This window comes from Dermacentor andersoni, chromosome 3 (genome assembly GCF_023375885.2).
Source record: "Dermacentor andersoni chromosome 3, qqDerAnde1_hic_scaffold, whole genome shotgun sequence".
In the NCBI taxonomy this organism is placed as follows: Eukaryota; Metazoa; Arthropoda; class Arachnida; order Ixodida; family Ixodidae; genus Dermacentor; species Dermacentor andersoni.
The window spans coordinates 68909368-68936667 of NC_092816.1; the positions used below are offsets into that span (position 1 = coordinate 68909368).

The following is a 27300-nucleotide window of genomic DNA, read 5'->3' on the forward strand; positions in this document are numbered from 1 at the left end:
ATACGCAGCAATACTGAAGCTCGTTGACTCGGCGGCGGTTACGATGGATCGACGTGGACAGATGGAACTCAGCGCACTGTGGGAAGCGAAAAGTGACGCCTGCCTTATGAGATTGTCATCGCCGACCGGCAAACAGCCCCAAAACAGGACAAAGGAGAGAAAAAGTTCCGCGCTGCTCGTTTAATTCTACCGACATATTTTCCGGAGACAGCAAAACATAACAAGAGAGAGAGAGAGAGAGAGATTGACACGTGCTATCATGCCACAATGGTGTTTCGTTAGAGCGAACGAAGAGCTAGCTATACGTATTATAAAATAATAGTTATAGAATGAAGAACGAGGAGGCTGAAGACCTACCTCTAGTCTGATCGGGAAACTTGATTTGTCGAGGCCACAAGAGCAACTTTGCGAACAATATCAATGACGATGTCAATATCACGACGACGGCCGCTGAACGTATTGCTTTTTTGCGCGGGATACGCAAATCAGCCGCCGCCTGTCTCGCTAAATTCAGTTGCCGAATGACCAGAGAACCAAATAATCGAAATGGGCTTGTAAACGGTCAAAACTATACGTGATTTATGCGCTACGCCCACACCGATGCGTAAGGTTAAATTAAACTGTAGGGTTTAGCGCCCCCCAAACTACACAGTCGGTTAAGATGGACGCCCGCCGCATTTGGGCATTCCGGGTTGATTTTGACCACGTGGGGTTGTTTAACGTGCACCTGAAGGCACGATGGCCAGCGCTGTCGCGTTCCGTCACCGTCAGAACGAGGTCGCTGCAGCAGGCAGTCGAACCAGTGACCTCGCGTGCTCAGCAGCAGAACACCATACATAGCCACGGAGCCATGCACTCGCGGCGTGCGTAACGTCAAAAATACTCATAAATGAAGATATTAAGTTAAAATATAGTACGGTCGCCATGGACGATACACACGCATTGTGGATTTGGTGCTTTTAACCGGCGAAAGAGGTTTGTGCAATCCAGAAAACAATAGAGGAGCGAATTACATACGCGGCCCACGCCACGTTGAAGCTCCTGCATCAGCTTCCGTAACGTCAGAGACTGGCAGTACCTGGTCAACTGTTGACCGGAAATGCATGAAAAACACGACACAGGAAAAAAAAAAAAAAGGCGTAGCATCTTGACCACTGTTCTAGGATTCACATTCATAAAAAAGGACCCGTATCCACGACAATCGGAGAAATACCTGGGACGCTACGGATTTAAGCGTCATTTAATCGGTTGGCGAGGACAGGGGTAATTGGAGATCGCAAGGAGAGGCCTTCGTCCTGCAGTGGACATAAAATATGATGATGATGATGATGATGATGATGATGATGATGATGATGATGAAATCTGGCACTTTAACTGGAACGGGAAGTGCAGCCTCCAGGTTCACTTTTATGCGCATCCTCAAAGCAATCTTTCGAAGCAAGAAAGACAACCAAACAAGCAAACAAAAACAACAAATAAACGAGGAAAGGGCTTCAATAATGAAAGCATAATTCCAGCATGCTCTGCTGCTGGAATGATCAAGGCTTTGAATCGAGGCTTCTCCAAGCGATCACACTGGCTGCCCCTGTGTTGCGTAAGCTACTTAATTAGTCTCGCCACCCTAGCTGAATCGATTCTATGCCTGACAATTTCGTGGTCTAATCAATCCACCTAATCTTCTGTCACTCTCGGCTGCATTTTCCCCCCTCCTCCGACTTTTATCTATTAAACTATGCAGTGAAAACAAGCCTTTGTAGTATGTTTCCCGTGACCATCGGCTGTAGAGAGGTGACATAAAAAAAAAAAAAAGAGAAGAAAAAGGAAAAGGAAAGAAAAAAAAAAGAGGGAAGAAGAACGACCTTATGGATCTCAATCAACGATGTAAAGCATGTCGAGCCCCGAGGAATCGATGCTCGCGGAAGCCGGCGTGACCCAGTTTGTGCTGGATACGAGAAATGAGAGGAGGGCAAGCGCGCTGCCGCGGGGAACGCCCTTCTCGGCGCGATAAAATGGACACCCCCCGGGGGAGGGAGAGAGCAAAGTAACAACCCAGAGATGTGAGGGAAAGAGTGAGAAACCTGACCGGCAAAAAAATAAAAATACCATAAAAATGCGTTCAACGTTCCCATGAAGTCGCTCACAAAACGCTCCGTCTCCGTCCCGCAGGACAGCCGTGATCGTATAGTGGTTAGTACCTTGCGTTGTGGCCGCAATAACCCAGGTTCGAATCCTGGTCACGGCAGAATTTTTTTTCGTTTTTTTTTTTTCGCCCACGCTGAATACTCTGCACTGACCATGTACTTTCCTGACGACGACTATAGGTTCGAAGCCGCTGATTCACAACTCATCGCGGTCGATTAATTTTTCCTTTTACATTTTTGTCTTGTGGCCAGTATCGCGTTATTTGTCTTATTTCAATTCGATGCCGCGATAACTCCAGCGTACGCACGTACTTCGATTAAGTGCATGTTAACGAGCACCACGTGTGGTGGGAATTATTCCGTGGAGATCCCCTACGGCATTGGCCATACCGCCACGTGATACGTGATGTTGGCTGCGTCTCAATGAGAAATTTGCCTTACTGGTATAAGTGCATAACTGAACGGTGGTACCTACGACGGTACAATTTATCCAAATGACACTACACCTAAAACATGTTTATGAAGGACTCGATATACAGCCGGACTCGTACCCTATTTTCATGAGGCGCTTATCCTTACCACCCTTCTAAAGTGAAACCAACATTCCGACTCACAGTATGACGCTGCCTTTTCTGTGTGTGACTTTCATTGTGCCCTCCATTTTCTGACTATGCAGGACTGGTGAATGTCAGTTTGAATGCTACTGTAATAAATACCATGAAAGAAAAAAAAAAAAGCACCCTATAAGCGTTCTCTGTTGACAGCTTAGCGAGACACCCGCCCGCCGTCCTGCAGGACAGCCGTGATCGTATAGTGGTTAGTACCTTGCGTTGTGGCCGCAATAACCCAGGTTCGAATCCTGGTCACGGCAGAATTTTTTTTCGTTTTTTTTTTCTGATTTGCGCCACTCTGCTTATGACTGACTGCCCGTCCGCAATACAATGGCGAATGGCCACAAGCCATCCCCACTAATTTACTACCAAACGTTTCGAGTTATTCCCGGCGATCTCTTGCCAATTCTTAGAATATCATCGTAGGCCTCATTGTTTCTTTTTCAACAGTGAAATCGTTCAATTTCATTTGCGGAATGTGCTATAAGCGCTTCCGTAAAGCTGCACAGCTACGCAGAGGTAGCCTTATACTTCCGCATAGCCGTCTGTATATGGGGCTTCTCTGGATTAGTGACTACAAATTCCATGCTGAAATGGGCGCTTATAGAAACAGTGGTAGATATGGCATTTATTTTCCTCAATACATACACAGTCACCAGGACATTTCCGCAGACTGATGACATGACAGCATTCAGAACATAATGTGTATATACTTATGCGCACACTGTTTTTGGCTTCTTTGGATCATGTGTATAACATTGCCATTTCAAAACTTACTCAGGCCACTACTCTTCATACATGTCCTCCCAATGCAGTAAATATATTTTCTTAAATATCTGCGTACAGCAGTTCTGCAGGCTAAAACGTAGTCGGAGGGCAGAATTCTGGTGCTAGAATAACAAACAGCACTAGAGGAGGAGGCGTCGTCTACTATAAAGACATAACACTATAAAGGTGCGGCGCTCACATTGCGCCATTTCGCCGTATTGGCAGATCTCTTAACGTCCTACAGAGGTTACGTAATATTGTCGCGGCACATTTGTTGAAGAAGGGGAAGTGGTGTTTGCTGGGAAGAAGAGAAGGACCCGTTACTTCAGCGACCTCCGCCTTGTCTTGTTCTGGCGCTATACCACGTCTTCAAAATGTGAGCGCCTTTCGCGAGCTTAACAGTTTGTTGAACGTATATTAGGTATATTAGTAAAAGTACCTTAACTTGCACTTGAATATATGCGAACAGTCACCGTAACATCTTTTTTGGACTACTGATGCTTAAATGCGATCAAAAATTACTTACATTATTTGGAAATTTCGAGAAAATTATCATGCCATCGGTGCCGCGAATTGGGCGTGAAATAGAAGAACTCGAAGCCGCCGTGCACTTTAAGTCTCCGATGACCTGTTGTATTTTTCCTTTATTTTTTTAGCCGAAACATGTACAGAGAGCTCTGAGAGCACGATGCACTACGGCATATTATTCTGACTTGGTATGCCCTTTTAGTGCCTGTTTACAAGGGCCCATTCGCACTACACCATCCTCAACCTGGTTCTTGCCTTGCAAGCAACCTGAAGAGCCTTTGCATGACATGTTTATGTTACAGGGCCTACATTAAATCTGGCAAAGTAGGAGGTCTGCCAGGCACGCATGCTCAAGTTTTAGACAAAAGGAATCTTCTTTACTTTTCTTTCTTTCTTTCTTTCTTTCTTTCTTTCTTTCTTTCTTTCTTTCTTTCTTTCTATCTATCTTTCTTTCTTTCTTTCTTTCTTTCTTTTTCATGTGTATTTATGATTCCGTAGGGTGCGTGAACCTCCAAAAATTTTCGTTTCACGTACAGCGCCTGTTTTCACGGTCGTCTCTAGCTTATAGTACAAAACGGTCAGCACGTGAAGCGCACCCGAAGGGCGTTAAGTGCAACTATAGAGGAAGCCCAAGTTAGCCGAAATTCGGAAGCTCCCTAGGTCTGGCGACCGAGCTCCTCAGACTGATTGTACCAAAGCTGTACAAATTCCACTGGCTAAACGTGGGACGCCATCTGATGGATAGTTGACAAATTCAGACTTTTACGTGGTCGGCAAAGTGGACGAGAATGAGGGATCTGAACTCTTCCAGAAACGGTTCAACATATAGACGGCGCACAGAAAATGAGACAGAACACGTACGCACTTTACGAACTCTAAGTATACAGACTTCCAAAAATTGTTCCGTGCGGATGACCCAGGTTAGCTTATACGAATAGAATACGGTGTCGTTTTACCACGTTGTGCTACATGTTCAGGGACGACTTGCTCAATTTAGTTTCACCAGTCTACGCACGCGAACATGGGACGAGCTCCGGCACTCCCGCATATAGCGCGCGTCCCTTCATATCCCGACGACGACGCTATCTTGCTGCGTTTCTTTTTTCTATGCGCCCCCACCTCTCTGCGTGTTTATTGCTCTTCCGTCTCACGCTGCATATGCGTGTGTCTGCGTTCGCGCGAAAGTGAATGCGAGCGTAGGGCACACAACCGGCCTACAATGAGCATAGATAACACTGGCGATCGAAGTGCGCACGCACTTACAAAGGCCCGTAATACCATGCTACTCACCGAATCGCACTCCGAGGCTGGGGTGCCTTTCCTGAATCGAACCCTCGCGATCCTCGATGAGCGGCAGCGCACCATGGTTGAAGCCTGGTGAAGATTAATGTAACTCACGCATCAATAATCAGTCCGAACCGCTACGCGTCCTGTTTGAGGGCTCGAACGTGTCCAGGAGGAGCGTATCTAAAGCGATGTCACATGTCGCGAGCGATGGCGAGGCGTGGGTATAGGATAAAGCGCGATTTGATAACAAACGACCATTCGCTGTTCATTCCATATTTTCGTTCCTTATACCCTCTCTCCCGGAGAGACGGTCGTCCAAGGCGACCAATTACCGTATTACCTGTTGTATAACGGCATCAACCCATTAGCGCAATATAAAAAGGAAGATGTTGCATGTGCATCAGAAAAAGAAAAAGAAAAGCCAAACCCTCCCTCCCGTCCCGACCCCCCCCCCCGCCAAAAAACAAACAAACAAAATAAAACAAGAGAACACGTGGTTACACGATGTTAAAAGAGACATTCTCCCCTGAAGCATCGAGATAGCCGTGTCCAGTAGCAGCCATAAACTCGACCAGGAGCGCTCCATACACCGAGGCTCATTTGAAAATACGAATCTACATAGATTCGTAGTTAGCTGTAGTGATCCATGAGAAACAGTGGAACATGAAACATATATCTTTGCACAACAGAAAACACATGTACAGTTTTGCACGTATACGCAACCACGCAGTGTTTGTGCAGAATGTCGACGAAAAAGTATATAAGCAACGACTGCAGCCATACACGAGTGGGTACGGTATTAAGGCAGCGTTGCTCTTTATCTGCTACCCTATAGAAGAGCAAAGTGGTTGATTAATCGAGAACTACGTCCTTTTATTTTACTATGTCCTACCCTCTCAAGCTTGGTCAGGGTCTCTGTCGCAAGAAGTCAGCGATATAAGGCATTCAATGCTAAGGAAAACAATGAGTCCATTGTCGTTGTCCGCACCACATCGTAGCTGTGCGCTTGCGTGTGCGTTAATCTTAGTGCTTGTGATGTGCTCGTCAAACGTGTATCACGGCTGTAAGTATTTCGTGGTCAGGTTGCCAGGTCGCCGAACAACCTCCTATGAACCCCTTTATCGCCGTTTATATTGTGCTTATGCAGCAGTGGCGTAGAGGCAGAGTATCCGCCTCACGGGCAAGAGGACCATCGTTCGAATCCCGGTGCCGCGCAATTTTCTACCGGATGAAAAAAAAAAGACGCGTGTTGATAAAATTGCGCAAACAGGCCTGGTGTGCGGCCTGATCCCAGTGACCAGAACCATTAACGCGCACTCCCTCACCCTGGTGCAGCACTTGGCCACATCCTCATATATGTATACAACAATCAAACCCTGGCCCTCAGTCCCCCAGCAGCTGCGAAGCAACTGACCACGGCGGCGCTCAGACCTGTGACGCAGCAGAGGGTGCTATGAATCTCTGGGTCCGGACAGGCCACCATAGGAATCTGAACCTGGCAACGTTTATCGCTAGAACGTCATCTAGTGAGACCTGAACAGGGGAAGCAGAAGGGTGGGACTAAAAATGAATCTGCAGAAAACTAAAGTAATGTTTAACAGTCTCGGAAGGGAACAGCAGTTTACGATAGGTAGCGAGGCACTGGAAGTGGTAAGAGAATACATCTACTTAGGACAGGTAGTGACTGCTGATCCAGATCATGAGAGTGAAGTAATCAGAAGAATAAGAATGGGCTGGGGTGCGTTTGGCAGGCATTCTCAGATAATGAACAGCAGGTTGCCATTATCCCTCAAGAGAAAAGTGTATAATAGCTGTGTCTTACCAGTACTCACCTACGGGGCAGAAACCTGGAGGCTTACGAAAAGGGTTCTACTTAAATTGAGGACGACGCAACGAGCTATGGAAAGAAGAATGATGGGTGTAACGTTAAGGGGATAAGAAAAGAGCAGAAGGGAACAAACGCGAGTTAATGACATCTTAGTTGAAATCAAGAAATGGGCATGGACAGGGCATGTAATGAGGAGGGAAGATAACCGGTGGTCATTAAGGGTTACGGACTGGATTCCAAGAGAATCGAAGCGTAGCAGGGGGCGGCAGAAAGTTAGGCGGATGGAAGAGATTAAGAAGTTTGCAGGGACAACATGGCTACGATTAGCACATGACCGGAGTAGTTGGAGAAGTATGGGAGAGGCCTTTGCCCTGCAGTGGGCGTAGCCAGGTTGATGATGATGATGATGATGATATTGTGCGTTGCTGTCGCTTCTGTCGTCATGCTGTTTTAGGACCTTCAACTGCATCAAGATGTCCCAAAAATGCTCACCACGTTTACAAACCAGCCGTCAACCTTATAATTGCGATTAACATTCTTAGAATACTTCATCCACTTTCCGGGACCTGTCTGTCTGTCGTTCGTTCGGTCGGTCGGTCGGTCGGTCGGTCGGCCGGTCGGTCCATGTTTCATGCTCCTTCACAAATTTACTTGCATATATATGATCAGCTAGACACGAATTACGTCATAATATATAAAAACAGATCAAACATACAAGAAGAGGCAAGCGTGAAGCGTTTGCTAATGACTATATTGAATTTGGCGTTCCATATGAGACGTAGAGAACATTAAGCCCGTCTTTGAAGACCAAATCCTGGCCGTACAGCGCGCCCGCGATCGGGTCGGCAGGCTAGACCTGTCGGTTCCGTCGTGGGATTAGCCGGGTGCGCGTTTTATCACGTTTTGCTGGACCCAATAAAAGTTTATTCACTCACTCACTCACTCACTCACTCACTCACTCACTCACTCACCCCGAACACATTGATTCAACTACTTCGCCGTGAGATACATGCGAATGAATTTGAATGTCAATCAAAAAGTGCTTCTATGTGTCGAGTGTTCTAGTGCTTTTTCGCAGTAAATAAATAAATAAAAATAGTTCTTTCGAATGGTACCGCTGGAGGCTTGGGCCTCCTCTGAAATAAAATCCTGGCTACGTGCCTGGGTCACTGTGTATGTGCAACTGGATATTTACCATGCTAAGCGTCGTTGATTTATCAATGAACGACCGTCACGCAAACTTAGGCCACTGAGTATGTAAAACCGGGTAAGTGCCGCTTTTAAATGGACCTTTTTGACGCCAATTTGGATCCCATGGGTGTGCGCAGCTGCGTATATATGTACCATTCTTCAACGACAAAAAAAAAAAGACCTTTAAAATTTATCCGGTATTGGGCAGAATGGAACCCATGTCTCATATGTTCAGGTTTTGTCTGAATATTCCGGGTGTTTCAGCGAACACTAGCATAAATTTTTAACAATTGCCTGTGGAAGATTTCACACAATTCTAGTCCATGAGCTGGTCTACTTGGAGAGGCGGACATAACGTGCACAGAAACTTAAATGCGTAATCGCCTAATTAACAAAAATCGCTAATTAAGTTTAAACCAGGATGATGGAACGCAATGTTTTTCATTCTGGTTTTAGCTTCGTTTCACTGAAAAAAGTTCCGTTCCAGTTATGCTCCAGAACGAAAAAAAAAGAAAGATCCGTAACGATTCATAACGGTTTTGGTTAGCAAGCAGAAATTTTGGAAGCCAAAGTAACGATGAAAACATAGTATTTATTTTTCTCAATCAGTGAATTATAAATTCTGAGATCAAGCTCAGTGCCTTAGGCACTGAACACGATGTCAGTAGCACCGCGTCATTGAGTGTTCTCGCCGAAATGCGAGACAGCTCTTCCGATAAAACGAACTTAAACGAAAGATAAAACTTCGGTAACAAAGCATCGCACCCGTAGACCCGTAGTAAACGAAACGTTAAGCACTTCAGCACGCAAGCCCTGGGTTTTGCTATAGGACGCAGATCTGCTGGTGCGCCGAGCGGCAGGCCTAGATTAGTGGAGCGCTCGATCGACTATCGCTCGCGCTGTCCCGCTACCGCTGCCTGAGATACACGCTTATACGGACCCTTGAGATACGCGCTAATTGTGACGTTGCCTGAGGTCGGTTTTTTCGGATTGCCGACTTTCCCCTTGAATAGAAAACCTTTCAAAAATTTTCGGTTTCACTCCGAAACAAAACAAAACAAAAGCAAAATAACGTTTCGGTTACGTTCTCGTTCCGGTCAAAAATGTCGTTTTGTTTTGTTTTTCGTTTTTGTTTTCGTTCCGTTCCGACGCAGTAGTTTTAACTAATTACTTTATGACACGTATTGCAATTTACAAATTCTAGCCGGGGCGGGTCCGCTTGGAACGAATTCTCAGTATGACATCAGTTTCGAAATATTAGTTCCCGATCTTTGCGGAGAAATGCGTCGGCGTTGCAATTACTTGTGTGCCTCAATGCATAACACAACATTTTGTTAGCAAAGTAAATGGAACAGCAGTGCATTTTTACTGCAAGTTTGACGGCGGATATCTCGTAAATGGTGTCAACCCCACAATTTTTTAAAAGTAGATATGCCTTGCAGTCTCACCTGCTAGAATTTGTGAACTGCAATATGTACCACAAGGTAATTAGTCAAAAACTTATTAGTGAATTTTTATTAATTAGCAGGTTATGCATTAAATTCTTTTTGCATGTAATGTCCGCCGGTTCGGGTAGACCAGTTTATGGATTAGAATTGTACTGTCTGCCACAGACAATTTTTGAAAATGTTTGAAAGTGTTCGCTGGAACACCCTGTATATTCACACACGTGCTACGCGCAGACTTCGTGGCGGTGCCGCTGGATGGCACAGCGTGCCTAGGGGAGAAGTGACGCGAGGGACGAGGAGGCGCTGCATGCACTCAATACATGACGCGTTTTGGGATGACACTGTATGGTATTCATAACATGGCGTCTATGACATGTTTTCGTCTCTCGTAATTGCTTCCGGTGCATGCAGTCAGAGAAAGCATGGCCTTCGAGATCAATTTCTGTTATCCAAAGAAAACCGTCGCTGGAGCATAGACTTAGACGCCGCCTCTTGAACCTCACAATTTGATTTGAGTTGATCGGACGGCGATGGCGTATGATGTATATATGCGACAACGGTCCCGTTTATTTGACTGCCCACATTGAGAGTATTAGAGCGTTCAAAAAAAGCGATCGCGTCCCTTTACAGGCTCCTTCATGCTTTCTGTTAGTCCGCCGTTTTCTTTCTACTATTTTCCGAAATTTCCCGGTTGAAGTGAAACAGAGTACGACGTATATACTACTGCAAGAAAAGCAATGGGGCCGGCGCCACATTCCTGAAGACAATGGGAGGCTTTCGTGTGAGACGGCGACCCGCCGTTCCACTTGCTCCCTCGGGATCACGAATGGTTTATATATGCAGTGTATGTCGCCTTCGTATATCTGGATATTGTCTAGTCAACTTTGTTGCTCTCGGTCTTGCTCGTCAAGGTGCGCCGACAACTATCTGCTGCGTAAACCTTGTTTGGTAAGAACATTCCAAGAGCGGCGCTCGGAAGCAGCAAGTTCCAGCGCGATCTAGCCATTAGCGGCAACCGCACATATTGCTCTGGTCAGCCGACGTCCAACTCACCGCGCACACGACAACGGGAGCCGACGCCATGACACTGGGACCGCCGTGCGATAGCATGGTGCCACAAATTCGCTTTGGGGCACACGACGCCTGCCTGCGCCGCCGGTGGACTGATCACCCAATGCGTATACTATAGGGGCTTGCTTGGCGAACAAACGGCTTGAGCGATGCTCTGGCGCCGTGTCGTTGGCTAGCGAGACCTGTCTGCGAAAGACCGCCCGTTGGCGACCTTGGCTGCTGTGCGTGTATATTAACTTCGCCGCCGCCGCCGCCGCCGCCGCTGCTGCTGGCAGACCGCGAACTATGCCCGGGGACGTAATGGTCGGGAGAGTCCATGGGGAGTACATGCCGCATGCACTCGTGTAAGGACGGCACTTTGTTTTTCTTAACGATCTTGACGAGTTGCGGCCCTTACATAGGGGTCACTGGGGCCATATCGGTCAAATTTTTCCGGGTCATGCGTAATTCCCGTGTATGATTCCTTTGTAGCAAGTGGATGCCTTTTTTTTACGTATATATGTAGAAACGTGGGAAGTTAGGCTACGTTACAGCCGGTTATACCAAAATCTCAAACTCATTACCCAAGCAACAATAAAGAGAACAAAAAGAAAAAGCGAGAAGAATATCTCGGCAAGCACTATACACACGTGAACACAAGCACACACAGAGTTTTTTTACGGGCAGCAGCACCGAAAGCGCAGTCCGATATGTCTAAAGGATGGTAACCTATCACACAGGAATGAGAAAGTCCACGCAAGTCTTTTCGTGTATACATATATGAGGGCAACACGGCCGCGACATCAGCCCGTTCGCAAATGCGCAATATGCCCCTATAGTGACCACTGTCGCTGTCCCCGTTGCTCAGGCTCGCATGGTTATAGCACACTTGTGGATACAGCCGTACGCCGTACCATTTATGGCGTTAGATATACGCCTATGACTTTAAAGCTCTTCAGACAATGTCCGAAGACACTGCGCGCGAACTGCGGTGTCAACGCAGTTTTTGTTTTCTTTCAACAATTTTTTCCCCGTAATTTGGGCTGCCAAGCTGAGAATGTGGCTCTTATGCATGAGTGCGGCCCTTACTCGAGAGGGTACGGTATACGTCGCGACGTTGACTCGCGTCGTGCGCAGATCACTTATACGAAAAGAACGTGCGCGCGTCCACGGAAAAAGGGAATATGGCAGGGCGTAAATCTGCCGTCCCACCACAATGCTGATGGTGATGCACTGAGCGAATGCTCAGGGATCGAAGGAGCGCCGTTTGCGAAAGCTGACGTTTGGACATCGCGCCGCAGAAAAAAAAATGCATACAAGAAAAAGAAACAATAACCAGAGAAACGAAGTAGAAATAAGACACGGATAATACAGTTGACTGTTAGGTCGCTTGGGGTACCGCATCACTGAAGAACCAAGTTCAGACGACACAGGCAGAAAGGGAACAAAGCTGAGAGTATTAGCTACTCACAACTGTTCATTAAGCTCGGGGGGGGGGGGGGGGGGGGGGTATTTGGTGGACGCGCACGATTGTTTTATTTACCAATGAGGGCGATAACGATAACCGCTCATTTGGCATACCTAACGCCCGTCTCGCCTGTGGCTTTCCTGCTTTCCATTTAATGCAGCGCCGTTTTTGCGCTTTCTTCTGCATGGAAAGTCGGGGTAATAACACTTCCCAAATAACAGAACGCCTGCGCGTCTTGAGACGCGTGACGCAACGCGGGAGAGCTCGTTCACTTCAGCGGAAGACTCGCCCGGCGACGCATAGCGACATCATATTAAAGCGAAGCTTTCTATGCCTCACTGATTCGCCCGTGAGCGACAAAAACGCACTGAAGGAAAGCCAACGTCCACATCTGTACCCGCCGTGGTTGCTCAGTGGCTATAGTGTTGGGCTGCTGAGCACGAGGTCGCGGGATCGAATCCCGGCCACGGCGGCGCCGCATTTCGATGGGGGCGAAATGCGAAAACACCTGTGTACTTAGATTTAGGTGCACGTTAAAGAACCCCAGGTGGTCGAAATTTCCGGAGTCCCCCACTACGGCGTGCCTCATAATCAGAAAGTGGTTTTGGCACGTAAAACCCCATAATTTTAGCGTCCACATCTGCGTAGGACACTACAGTTTACATTCGCAGTACCGCGCCAGCGTCGACTGGCCGGCTTGGCCAGCGCCTGACAACGGCGCGAAGCGACGAGCTCAGCAAGAGTAGCGCATGCGCACGAAGTTCGCTGGAAATGTAACTTGCGTCTGCTAGGTATGGCACCATCCATGTAGCGATTAACCGAGCTCCCCTGCTTATCAGCAACAGCAAGTGCGCGTGAACACGGGCTCGTCTTAGAATCTGGAAAATAAAATGCTAAACAAGCAATCAAAGCACATATACATAGCATCGGGTCGCTCAGCAGTTATTGGGCTCGTTGCGTGGTCGTCAGCTTTGGACTTTGATTCAGCTTGCACTGGGGGAAAGCTTCGCGTTCAACCAACTTTCTTTAAGAAAGGGGCTTTGATTTTTTTATCTGTAGCTCCTAAAATGGCTCTAAATACCACTCCCCCTCCTTCCTTATCCCCCAAATAGTCCTTGAAACCATTCCTTAATACAATACAATACAATACACTTTATTCGATTTTTTTATTATATAGATAGTTCCGAGGTCACTCATAGCATACAGTGCTTGTTGGGACCCCCGTAAGCAGACAAAAATGCAGTGGCTCATACCCCCGTAACGTGGTGGTGGTAACAACTTTATTGAGATTATGCTCAGTTATGATCTGGCAGGCCAGAGTCCTAGGATGGCCCCTCACGAGGAGCGACCCTTTCGGCCCAGGCAACGAGGGCTTTTTGTAGTTTTTGATCCGGCGTTCTGAGCAGCTCCTCCCACGTCTGTTGTGAGGGAGCTGGCAGGAGCGACCTGGGAGGGGGTAAGCCCTCGCTGCCCCAAAGAATGTGATTTTGGGTAGAAAATGTTTGATTTGTGCAGTTTTGACATATTGGGTTCCATAGCCCGTTGGTAAACAAGCAAAAAATGCAATGGCTCATAACCCCGTAAGGCAGGGGCTACAAGCGCTCAGCAAGAAGAAGAAACTTTTTTAAAGAATGGTCCGGCAGTTTTTGTTGTGGTGGCCTCAGGTGGCGGCTCGAAGTCATTGCACCCGCGCGGCATCTTCGGCTTGCCGGACGGCCCAGAGCTGGTCTGCCAACTCTGAATGAACTTTTGAGAGCCGCTTCCCAGCAGCGGCGACGCCGATGGAGAAGGTCCCCGCCGGCTCCTGCAGCCGGTGCGGCGTCGGGAAGAAGCTAGCTCGAGGCTTCCTGTACTCTGGCAACGGCCACAATTATGAACGCGTCTCGAACGGAGGTGTGCCGTTATTGCCGGCACATTCCCAGAGCATGTGTCGCAGCGTTGCTCTCTGTCCGCACGCTTTACACGCATCTGTTGGATATAAATCCGGGTAGCAGTGACGTAAGACGGTCTTGTGTCTCTGGAACAAGCGTAACGTTACGGCCTTGTTAATGTTTAATTTATCGTGCGGTGGCGGGAATGTGCGTCTTTCGAGTCTGTAGTGTTGGGTGAGGTCTCTGAACGTGGTTAGGCGATCGCCCCACGCTCACTGTGATTCTTGTTGCTGCATTTCTGTCGCAGTGTCTCGATCCGGCAGATCCAATGCCCCGCTCTCGGGAGTGGAAGCGGCGGCCCATAATCTGCGGCGGCTCGGCGTGTGAGACCTCGAGCCGTGGCGTGGGCCGCCTCGTTGCCCGCGAACGGAACAATGGTGTGTGCCGGGGTACAGAGGAGGAAGACCGTAGAATTTTCGGGTTGCGAGGGCGGTGATGAGTCGCCGTCGTCACAAATTTCGAGTATGCGGGCCGCTACCCGCGAGACGCGACCGCGCGGAAAGCCGCGGATTGCCGCCTGCGAGTCGCTGATCACGATCGCAGCGTTCGGCACCGCGGCGAGTGCTAGGGTTATCGCGGCTTGTTCGGCCGCCTAAGTGTGTCCCGTGGTCACCGTGGCGCTCGCGAGGCACTTACCCGTGCGGTCTACAACCGCGATCGCGTGTGCGCTTCGTCCCTCCTTCATACCGCGCAGCGTCTACGTACACCGCCTCGTTGCTGTTGCTAAACTTCTTCTGAAGGTCGCTTGCGCGTTTGTTGCGTCTCCCGGCGTGTTGCGTCGGGTGCATGTTCTTGGGAATCGGCGGGATGATCAGGCGGTCGCGGACCGAGGCCAGAAGCGAACAGTGCATACATTCATCAAAATCACCCATACAACAGAGAGAACAGCACACGTTTCAATAGAGAACAAGATCAAAACAAGCATCCGAACCATCAATGAAGCATTGCATACCCCCCACAGTCGTTGTAGTGGTGGTTTTGCAACGACTTCGCTGGGCATCTGCTTTCGTAGGGCCGGGGTGGCGAGTCAGTTTTTTACCATAGTTGGTAAACACTCGTGGCTTAACGTATATTTCCGTTTTTTCATAGTGTAATGTTCTTATTTACTGGTGCCTTGTATTAATGAGTAAAGTAGTGCTTCATGAGCACACTATAATTAAAGAGCTCACGGACTTGCCGTACACCTAGCGCTTCATATCTCTGTTCCGTACTTGTTTCTTCTGATGCGGCACCATCAGTTGTGTTTTTTACTATTCTTTCAATAATGCGGCTGATCTCGTGTTCTTTTGTTTTCACAAGAAGTGCCGTACAGAGTGATACCATATCTTAAGAATCATTCTGCCAATGCCTTATAGTCGTGCCAGGTAAGGTGTTGGTCGAGAAACTAAACACAAGTATTTTACAGTGGCCTCAGGAGTTAAAGCCCGACAATTGCAATGATTACAAGGATAACGATGCTGCAGAATTGCCCTGCTCACAGGTATTACCTTGAGGGCATTCTTAAAACACAATAATTTAGCCTTTGTCCGACTCAAATAAATACGGTTTTGTTGAAACCATTCCGCAACCTTAGATAGAGTGTTTGAAGACTGCTGGATCCCTTTCCTGATTCCCAATGTCAAGTGAAATCGCATTATCGCCTGCGTACTGAAATATCCTTGATTTTGTAGCTGCACATACATATACGAACCGATACATATACGTTAAACAAAATAGACTCTAGCGTACTTCCCTGAAGAACCCCATATTTGATTTATCATTACGTTGCTGTAGTTATCTTATAACTTGACGCTTTGGACCCTATCGCGAAAATAGTTGACAAAGAACTTGTTGGACTGTCCACGGGAGTCTAATGCGTATAATTCTTTTCTAAAATAATTTTTGATCATTTGTGTCAAGAGCTCGTCAGATCTAAAAACAACACCAATACAACATGATTAATCTCACTCGAGCTACTGACGAAATCTGAAAATTCCTCCAGAAGATAAATGGCCGTTTTTATTCTTTGTAAACCCAAATTGAGCAGAACAGGTTAACGAGTTTTTTCCACAAAATGATTGTACAGTTAATGCTACGTGTTTTTTCATGATGTGAGCAAGTACTGATATTATTGATATTAGCCTATATTTCCCACATTCACTACTCTTAGCGCTTTTCTAAACTTATCTAGCGACCGAAATTTTCATTTCTTTTGGTATATATCTTACCTGTAATTATACTCTTCGGTATATTTAAGAGAACATTTTTCATGTCGTTAAACTTCCAAAAAGCACGCGAATAGGGATTCTGTCATAGCCAGCAGGCTTCCATAGCTTCATGGTGCTATTTATTTATTTACAGAATACCTGCGTCACCTCGAAGGCACTATTGCAGAATGACAGTTAGAGAAAGATATATTAAATTGTTCGCAAAACTAAGTAAAGAATACCTAGAGTAATGTAACATCAAAGTGGGAACATACAATAGGCTAACATTTTCAGGCGTAAGAGAAAGTTAAAACAATATTAATAAAGTAATGCGTTGTCACAAACACAGGCGGGAATAAAAAATCGTGATTATCAGATACTGAAATCATTCCTCCGGTAACAAATTCCAGTCTGCCGCAATATGTGGAAGAAAAGATTTGGCAAAACGGTGCGAATTACAGCTATATTCGCGCACCTTCTTCGAGTGGTCGAGTCGAGTCGAGACATAAGTTGGCTCCGACATGTGGTTGCGGTTATCAATGGCTGCTTGGTTACAGATATACGGTGGAAGAATTTCAGACTTATTTTTTTTTCTGGTGATTAACGTTTCCCAGTCGAGCAATGCTTTTATTTCAGTGATACTTTCGAAAGGGTTGTAATTATTGAAGACGAAGAATGCAGCCTGATTTTGAGGTTTTTCTATTACTTGCATCAAATAATCCTCATATGGGTCCCAAATCATAGAGGCATAATCGAGGATATAGCTGACACGCAAATAGTAAAGTTTCTTTAACATCTTTGGACGCTGATTTAAAATTTCTACGAATAAAAAACATATTACTTGCCTGAGATGCTGATTGCTCGATGTGTACGTTCCATTTAAGTTTCGGCGTGAAGTAAACACCAAGGTACTTGCACGCTTTCTATTGTTGTGTTTTCAACTTTGTACTGTGTTTGAGGTTCGAGTTTTTTATTGTAAAAGCGGACGTGATTACATTTATTAATATTCAGACTCATTTGCTAGCGTAGACACCAATTTGTTATTTTATCAATGTCCTTCTGCAAGATTGTTACATCTAATGGTGAACTTGTTTCTCTGTAAAGAGCACAGTCATCTGGAAATAATTTCAAGGGGGACGGCATGTCACCTACGATGTCATTAATATATGTGAGGAATAACAGTGACCCCAGAACGCTGCCCTAAGGCATTCCTGAAGTTGCGGTAATGTGTGACAAACTACACCCGTTAAGAACCACACACTGTTTACGACCGTTTAGATAATTACAAATACAGTTTCGGGTTTTGTTATGTATGTTCAAAGACGTTAACTTAATATTCAGCAAGTGATGAGATACTGTGTCGAACGCTTTCTAAGGTCAAGGAATAGTGCCTCTACGTGTTTATTCTTATCAAGGGAGTTACTGATAAGGTGCTGGAATTCAAGTAATTGTGTGTTGAGAGAGTAACCGTTACGAAAACAATGCTGCGAGGCAGTAAAAAAGTTAATGGATTCAAGGTACTTGAATAACTGCCTATACAATATATGCTCAAAAACATTGCCGGATCTTAATGAGAGCTGCATTCCGGGCAAGTTGGTAATCCATTACTTAAATGATATTGCGCGACAAAAAAACGACACGGACGTGAGAGAAGACATACTGAAATTAAGGATAGAGGCCTGTAATTTTTCTCATTTCTCGTCTCCTGATATAAAGATGGGATTACCAGCCGCGATTTTCTAGTCCTGTGGAACCAACCCGCTCTCGTACGAGATTTGAAGTATAATACAGAGACATGCGATAATGGCATGATAGTTCTTTAGAATGTAGGACGGAACCCATAGATTTCGATGTGTCCAATTCCCGCAAAAGACAGTCGATACCATGTACATCGATGTCCGGGCATGCAATGGTCAGAGGCAGTGACGTCGTCATTAGTCTCTCCGAAGACACCGATTTAAAATATACATTAAGCATTTCAGCCTTTCGAGCGTCTGTCGTTATAGTAGTGCCATTCTATTTTAGGGCGGGATGTGAAATGTCATTAAAATTAATTAAATTACGGGGTTTTACGAGCCGAAACCGCGATCTGATTATGAGGCACGCCGTAGAAGGAGACTCCGGAAAGTTGGACCACCTGGGGTTCTTTAACGTGCACCTAAATCTAAGTACATGGGTGTTTTCGCATTTCGCCCCCATCTGAAATGTCATCGGTTCTGCTTATTTTTATATATTTTCAGAAAGCTTTAGGGTTTTCCTTCAGGTCTGCGTTTAATCGGGCGAAAAATAATTGCTTCGCTTTCTTGATTCCCAGTTCTAGCGTCCAGTTTGCATCCTTTGAGTGCTGGCGGTTGAGCGAAGCGTTATTATTACAGCATTTTTTTGTTCACGCTTCTAGCTTTCCAGATCAGTCTACGCACTTCAATACTAAATCACCGTTTATTTTTTTTCTTTTGCCGCAGGAGTTTTACAGGAACATGTTTGTCTAGTAGTCCTAATAATTTGATGCGAAGGGGGGACCACAAATGCTCCGCATCCCTACTGACATAGGCCAGAAGGTTGGTAAGTACGATAATTCCGCCTGGATGGTGTCAAAATTGCCTTTATCATATAAAAATACTCGCCGTGGCAGTTGCACCCAACCACTGAAATGTTTAAGTTTGTAATGACCACGTCGTGGTCACTGAGGCCAGTTTGCGGTGAGACTTTGCTCACCAATGTTGCGGTCATTACAAAGGACAAGATCTAATGTAGCCTGTTGTTTGGCATAACATAAGTTGTTTAACATAATTAGTTCGCGAAAAATTGTATTGATTCGTGATTTGTTAAGTTATTGCACCGTCAGTAGTCCAAGTTATGTCTGGTAAGTTAATATTGCCGCCCAGAAACACAGTATCAGAGAGCACTGATAAAGTGTCAGCAAGGTTATGAATTTTTTATTACTGCCGGGTGGGCGGTAGAAGGATTCGAACACTAGTTTGCACCTCATTGAGAGGCCCACTCGGCACTCGACTGATTCCGCATCATTGTTAATATGAAGTACTTCACTAAACAAATCGTTTGATATTAAAATAAAATCGCCTACACCGTGCCGGTGTCTATCTTTACGGAAGGCAGTAAACCCCGGTGGGAATACCTCGCTATTCGCGATACTCTTACTTAACCAGGATGCGGTGCCTAGTAAAACCTGAAGCTGCATAGTTACAACCGTAGAGGAAAAGTCGTCCTTCTAATTTTTATGCTTCTGCGGTTAACCAAAAGAGCGGGGAATCCTTTAGGTCCAACCAAGGTGTTTGTGTTCATGTCGGTTCGAGGTGGCTTTTCTGTGCATGTCATTCTCGTAATAATCTGGCACAGAAATACTCTGCCACGTCAATCTCCGATCTCTTTTGAGAGAGGGCAAGAGCCTTGAATGGGAATCGCTGTACGGGGAGTGTCCGGAGACCGCGCACCATTCTCCATAGTTGCGATAAAGGCTTGCGTGGATCTAGCGACTCACCGAAGGCAGTCCAACATTGCGATTCGAGCTTGTCTAACCAGCGCTGGATCTTCTTTTTTGTGCGTCTGGCGGTGCGTAAATCGTCCATTGTCTTCGTACGTCGGTATCTTCGGTCAGCACGTCGTCGGATTGCTCGAAGTCGTTCTAGTTCCACATCAAATTCCGTCAGTTTTGAAGAGTATGTGAGAGTACGCATAGTGCTTGCACCGCGCTCTTGATTGCCTCTTCCAAGTCGAAAGATGGATTGGCGTGGCAGTGTTCTTCCATGATAGAATGAAATTTAGACCAGTCCACTCTTTGGATCGTATCCCATATTTTAGAAGGGGACAATCCTCTGATCTTGACGTACTTGGGGATATGGTCGCTTCCGTGCGTCTCTATGTCCGCAAACCACCCTGCACGTCTGACAAGGCTTCGTGAGACGAAAGCCAAGTCAAGACAGCTTCTGTATGTGGAGCCACGTAGAAACGTAGGACTTCCATCATTCAGCAGCCAAAGTTCATTACTGGAGGCGAAAGATGCCAGAACTCTGCCTCTTGCGTTGATCTTCGGACTTCCCCAGAGTGTATGATGGGCGTTGAAATCTCCAATAATGACCAAATCTCCATTAATGCATTCTATAAGGGTCCACCTAGTGGACTGTCCATTTTGGCCGCTGCTCATTGGATGCAGCTGTACGAGAGAGGAGGAGACAAGCGGCCATAGCCAATCAGCAGCGGCCGAAATGGACAGTCCATGCACTAGGTGGACTCTTACAGAATACCCCCACTGGACAAGTCGAAAGCTGTCTTTCGAGGACTTGTCACCTGATAAGGAGTACAGCTCTGTGTCCTCGCTATCACTCGACGTATTCTTCGCTTCCTCGAACCGATGTCAGCGGGTGAACGAGAACCGGGAGGGTCCTCGGGGTGCTGTACATCCATCACCGCGATGGAGAGGGCGGTAGACCCCACAAGTGCAGTGAGAAGTCCAGAAAAGCACAGAGACGGGCGAGGTGTGTTCCGGAAGAGAAGCACTTCCTAGTAGACAAAAAGAAATAGGAACCTTATGGACTTTCGTCTATAGACAGTCTATAGGCTTTGTATCAACAAAAGACCCAATTTATAGGAAGGCAAGGTCGTCTATAAAAAGTCTATTGACTTTCTATAGACAGTCTAAACTCATTTTTGTAAGGGACCACAATAATGACATCGGACGGCGAAATACAGCAGCTTAAACGGCTCGAAATAGCCTGAAAGGTTGCCCATTTTTGCGCAGCGACTGCATCTGCGCACTGTTTGGCCACGCCGCCACGATGTCGTCTGAAAACGAAGGGAAAAAGAAAACAGCCGCGACTAGTTGTCATCCGTATCGTTGCAAATGGCATTGCCTGATGCCAAGAAGAGCTGCGCAGGAAGCGCTGGGACTTGTTTACGCCCAACATTAGCCGCCTCGCGTTTAACTAACGACGTTGCCGGCGCACACGTATATAGGCGTGGGAAACGCGGCGTCGAATTTGTCACTCTCGGCGGTGAGACGAGGGGCGCAGCGCATCGATTACTTTGACGGACAATTCGCCATGACAGACCTTGTTGGCTTCTCCGCAGCTCGAGCGAAGCCTGGCATCTTGCACCTTCGTTGCAGCACGTGCGAGGACATCACGCGATTATTAGCGACCGCAAAGAAACATGCGCTGCTTGTGCCTTTGCAGTGTAAGAGGTTCTTCGCTTTGAAAGTAACGAGGCCCTGTCGATAACACGGTTGAGACCTGCTGCGCGCTACTACTCCGTAAATGCAACGACAGCGCAAGACCCTGAGGGGGGAAAAATGTCACGTGCGTCTTTCAAGCAACTTCCAAACGAGGGAGAGAGAGTTTTTCTGGTATTTGAGGTAGAAGACAAAAATATAAGAACAGGAAATGGAAATGCACCTGAACCGCTGACCATGTTCGGTGTGGTGACATGTAATTGACTCTAGGATACCACGCAAAATTTCATCATTATATGATCGTGAGAGATAGTAGCATTGGACACGTGTTGCAGTTCCTTCGACGTGAGACGGCAGCCGCTCGTAACAAAGGCAACATGCACATTGCCACTGGTATGGCAATGTGACTCGTTTTCAGAGAATAATGAAGCGACGACTCAGCACCGTGGATTGACGAACAGTAACGAAGCGTGAAACACACTGAAGCATTGTGTTTTTTTTTACGCACTCACGTCATGCTTAGTGCGCAAGCTCATGCAAAGATACGGAGATGTCTGTCTTTTGGTGCAACCACAGCCGTGCAGGCTACTTGAATGTCTCTCCCGTAGATAACTCCGAAAGGTTCGTGAGCATCGAACGAGGCTGAGATAACGAGCATCACGATTACAAATTGTCTGAGTCGACAGGAAGGCTCTTCTTGGAAGTCTGAATATGCGACAAATGAAAAAAAAAAACTTTCTTTTCTTGTCCGAGCTACTTGTGTTTAATATAGTTTCACCTCATCACGCGTGTAAATAAACACCCGCATTTGCGTTGCAGTACTTAAGCTAGAGTAGTTCGTAAAAATAAGTATCAGCGAATAGTGACTGAAACCCCATTATGAGCGACGGCGGTCGACCTAATACAAGCACTTCCCAAGAACGAAAATGGTAACGCTTTATGGTGAAGACATGTGGAGGCACATTCTCGCACGAGACACCCTTGCAAGTACCGTATAATGTAATGGCCCAACCTTTCTCCGTGCAGCTGAAAGTTGAAAAATATATGCTCAACCTAAGTTTTCATTTTGCACGAAAGCCATCGCACTGACGAACGCGAGTAATTAGCAGCTTGCAACAAACATGACCAGCACAAGAAGAGACACAACCCGTGCTTCAGGTTATTCTCCCACTGCTTTTAACTCGCGAAAATAACGAATTGTTTGGGGGCTAGGCATGGTTGGAAGCGAAGTCAACGCAAACGTTGCAAGCTACTATCCACAGTGTTCTCAAAGCCAACAACCCAGTGAAGGAATGAGCGAACTAATAGTCAAACGGAAAGAAAGAAAATCGGAATTAGTGGTCCCATGTGTTCACCCGAACGCATTTTTATAGGAATACGATAAATAAGAGAAACAAAATAACTAATAGAAGAGCACAAAAAAGAAATTTGCTGAAAGCCGGTTTAATATATAAACGCACATGCACGGTCCCCTGACACGTCAACGGCGATGTTCATTGTGCATTAAAAACTCGATGTTACTAAACTGCACCAAAAAATGCTTGCCGGAAGTTTAAATTTAGCAAAGTGACCATCAGACACCAAAAATCGGCGCCCGTCTAGAAACATTTGCGTTGACCTTTGACTGGCTGACTGCCGCCGTTTCACGGTTTGCCTGGAATACAGCGGTGTTGACAGGCGAAGCAGCACCTGCGTCTCATTTGCGTCGCAAAATGCTAAACGGCGGCGAGGACACGTGTTCTTTGGTGTTTACACCGAAACTACAACGCTTTCCATCACTTAGCCTTCCTGTGCTTCGTACTATACAGTTTCCATCTTTCGTGACACCGAATGGCTGTGCCGCTTGCGTGAGACGTTCATAGCCTCCCAGGAAGCAAACGTACAACGCGGTCATTAAAGACGTAGTTCACCATTTGGCGCGGCGACAACTCCGCGGGGGGAACCTGCTTCTAATTCTGGTCCGCGGAAGCTTGACGCAAGACGTGAATGAATGCTTTCGCGTGATTGCGCGCGCATACGACTTCGCCGTCGGGCAGGCAGGTGACAAACGCCTTGAGATGCGGGCGTCATGTTGCAGTGAAACCACGCACGCGTATATAACGGGAAACGTTTGCGAACTCGACAGGCGAGCGACATGTGATGTATGGTCTGCCTACGGCAGCGTGTGGAGATTTCCAGCACATGTATTTCGTCATATCTTTCGGCCGCATGCTTTGAAATGCAGTGAAGGGCTGCACTCTGACTAGTGGATTTTGAACCATGGCGCTCAGTAGTAGCTCAGTTACCTTAGGCGAGGTTACCACTGACGCCGCTGTGACACGTCTCGTCACCCTAATTATCGTATGACCGCTGCAGGATGAAGCGTTCTCCAATGAACCCTGTCTTGCTTCTGCTGACTCCGCACTATATGCCGGCAAATTTCCTAATCTTATCACACCACCTAATTATGTGCCGTCCTCGAATAGGCTCCGTGTCTTTATCTTAACCTCCACTAGAACATCAGCTACACGTTTGCTCTACATCCCACATCGCCGTCTTGCTCTCCCGCCCCCTGCAGCACCTCTTATGAAAGCTGTGGGTGTGTACGGTATCGAAAGGACTCTCCTCAACAATATTTTCCAACATAATGGAACGTAATGCGCTCTGTATTCATGGAGTTGTCAGCAATTAAATCTTGCTGCTACCACGCACTCGTGGTCTCCCCGCCCCCCCCTCCCTACCCTTTCTTTTTTGTCGTTACTGGTGCACTTGAAACTATGCACAACGCCTACACGGAACAATGACTGTCGCGTTACGCCCATCACTGCACTGACCTTTTGCATCAGCGTGACTTAGAGATTGCGTGAGTGCGACCTTCCTTTGCGACGCCCAGCTCACAGATAATGCATTATCGGCGCAGTATTTGCCTGCACAATATGGCGCCTTCACCCGAACAGCGATGACGACATATCTTCGAACATTATCGCCATCTTCATACATCACCGAAGATGGTAACATCTTAGAAGGAGATGACGCGCTGGGATACACGAGGAACGTTATTAGTAATAACTTTGACACGAAAGAAAGCGTAGCCCAGACTCAACGAGGCCCAGAAACAGAGGAGCATGAGAGCTCAAAATTTAACCTAGAAAGCTTTTACTTAAAAAAATAAAATGCAGAACGCCGTCTCCCTAATAGCACGGCAGTAGGATAAGACGAAGTACCAATATAGCTAATCAAGCAGGTGGGTCCAAAGATCAAGACACAACTGTCTAGAGCCATAGAACAAATGGCGAGAACAGAGAAAATTACGTTTGGGTGGCTTGAAAGCACGATGAACCTTATATATAAAGACAAATGTTATAAGGATAAGGCGAGCTTGCACAGACTACTTGCAGTAAAGTCGGTGATATATATATATATATATATATATATATATATATATATATATATATATATATATATATATATATAAATACATATGATGGCAATGCAAGCCACAAAATTATATCTGTTGAAGTGACTAGAGAAAAAATTTAATAAAGCGGGAACTACAGAATGGGTGCAGACCAGGCATGCGCTTAGAGAATAATATATTTGTACTAACTCGGTGCATAGAGATTTCAACAGACCATTATGGACTGAATGTCTAGATATGAAGTTAACTTACGGTAACGTAGACAGGGAATTGCTATTGGCCATTCTCAAGCACAAGGGCACAGATTATGATTTAGTGGAGCTGTTGAGGGAGGTATTTACAGACAACCAAGTATAAATTATATTAGAAGGCCGGGATTGCAAAGAACTATTAGAAGTTCACCAAGGACTTATGCAAAGGTTCCCTCTGTCTCCATTGTTGGTCACGCTTTAAGTGCGCAGAAAGACGACTGGAAAACAGTGAATTAGGTTTTGATTTGTGTTACATCCGTAATGGGCAAAGAGTGCAAGAGAAGGTCCCTGGACTGATGTATGCGGACGACATAGTGCTATTAGCAGACAATGCAAGGGATTCGCAGAAACTTGCGAATACTTCTGGCCGTGAAGCGACACATCTAGGTCTTAATTTTAGCATAGAGAAATGAGGAATTATCATCTTTTATATTTGTTAAGGATATGCAAGCAAACGGAAAGAATAACCAGAAAAAAATCGTCAGGCAAGAAAGAGAGAAAGCAATAGAAAAAGGAAGGGGAAGGTTGGTACATGGTACATTAAAGTACCATGCACCAACTCACCGAACAAACCACTCTTATAATCTTTAATGAAGAGACGAGTAATGATGTGGTATGAATTCAACAGCAAGTCATGTCCACAGTCACTCTATTAAATACCTGGGAGTAGATCTAACACGATAATCTGAGAATAACGAGGAAGAGGAATGCAGCAATAATGAAACAGATCACTTTGGGGCTACAATAGATATGAGGAGGTGCGAGGAACTTGGAAAGGAGTAATGGTGCAGCGCTAACGTTCGCAAATGCCCTTCTGTGCTTCAAATCAGATCTCTTGTCGGGGTTTGAGAGAGAGAGAGAGAGAGAGAGGGGAGAGGGGAGAGGCAGGGAGGTTAGCCAGACGCACGTCCGGTTTGCTACCTTCCACTGTGGGAAGGGGTATGGAGACGAAGAGAGGGAGAGAGGAGATAGAGAGAGCACGGTTACGCGCACATTTGAAGGTTCGCACCGAGTCCACACACGGTTGCCAAGACCTGTCGACTTGAGGTATTTCAACAACGCTTTCGTTGCCATCGACGCGTACGGCCAAGGTCCAAGGATTTTCATTTCCGAAAATGGTCTATAGTCCAGCTGGTTCAATGCTGTCCGGAGAGCTCCACGCTCAACGTCGTACTGGGGACAGAGACATATTAACCAAATCTCAGTAGGCTGATTGGTGTTCGGAGCCCATGGTAAAACCACAAATGAGTAAGTGCAGGCTGACATGGGGTGGGTTTCTTTTGAAGTCGGAGAAGCGCAAAGCAAGATTAGTTTTGAAGAAAGACCCAGGAACGTGAATTAAAAGAAATGGAACATCTGTGCCTCAAAAGCGTGGACTGGGAACGGAGGAAGAGGTCAACTAGTTGGCAACCAAGTACCGGCTAATTGAAAGTGCAAACAGAAAACCCGGAGTCATCAAAAAGAAAGTGAGAGAACATTCACCGACGATTGGGATACTACCTAATGAGAATTTTGAGCGCAGCTGCTTGAGTGTTTAGAATTCGCGATATGCTGTGGCAAAGAATTTGATGCCGAATGACAGGGTCCTTTCGGCGGCGGCCCTGAGCCTCTGCGGCAGACACAGCACTTCCACGGGTTGCGTCGCTCATTGTTCAGAAGGAACTGGCTTTGTATCATGATGTATATTGTCGCGTGGTAGCGACAGTGAAGAACGACACAGTGTCGAAACTGTTACAAATTTAAGTCTCTATTGGGCGAGCTAGTGCCCAGAAAAACAAGCTACACTCAGGCACAACAGCGGCAAGCAGAGTCGGCGATCGTCGAAAATGTAATCTGTGGCTCAAGCGCATCGGCTTTTATACGTGACTCGTCGAAGGTTCCAGTGTACCGCTGGTGCCCACGTGGCTTCCAGAAAGTACTCCACAATTCGCGTCGCGCATAGAATCAGATTACAAAATGTTTTGGTGACAACGGCCAACGGATCGAACTATCAATAACATTAGAGAAACTTTTGATACATGCAGGCGCGT

At 46.4% G+C, this 27300-nt stretch overlaps 1 protein-coding gene and 2 non-coding genes across 4 annotated transcripts in view; 2 read left to right on the top strand and 1 right to left on the bottom strand.

Annotated features, from left to right (window-relative positions):
• The window catches only part of Sarm (sterile alpha and armadillo motif), a 203498-nt gene that overhangs the window by 159667 nt on the left and 16531 nt on the right, over nucleotides 1-27300 (bottom strand). The window contains exon 1 of one of the 2 annotated variants that reach the window (XM_050193619.3): nucleotides 5339-5994. The exons of the other annotated variant lie outside the window; for it this stretch is intronic. Coding sequence (XP_050049576.1) covers nucleotides 5339-5413 — 75 coding nt within the window. The 5' untranslated portion in view covers nucleotides 5414-5994. Of the gene's footprint in view, nucleotides 1-5338; nucleotides 5995-27300 lie in introns of those variants that run through there. 2 annotated transcript variants of the gene reach the window in all.
• TRNAH-GUG (transfer RNA histidin (anticodon GUG)) lies at nucleotides 2171-2242 on the top strand. The gene has a single exon. It is a non-coding gene; the product is annotated as a tRNA-His (tRNA).
• Nucleotides 2941-3012, top strand: TRNAH-GUG (transfer RNA histidin (anticodon GUG)). The gene has a single exon. It is a non-coding gene; the product is annotated as a tRNA-His (tRNA).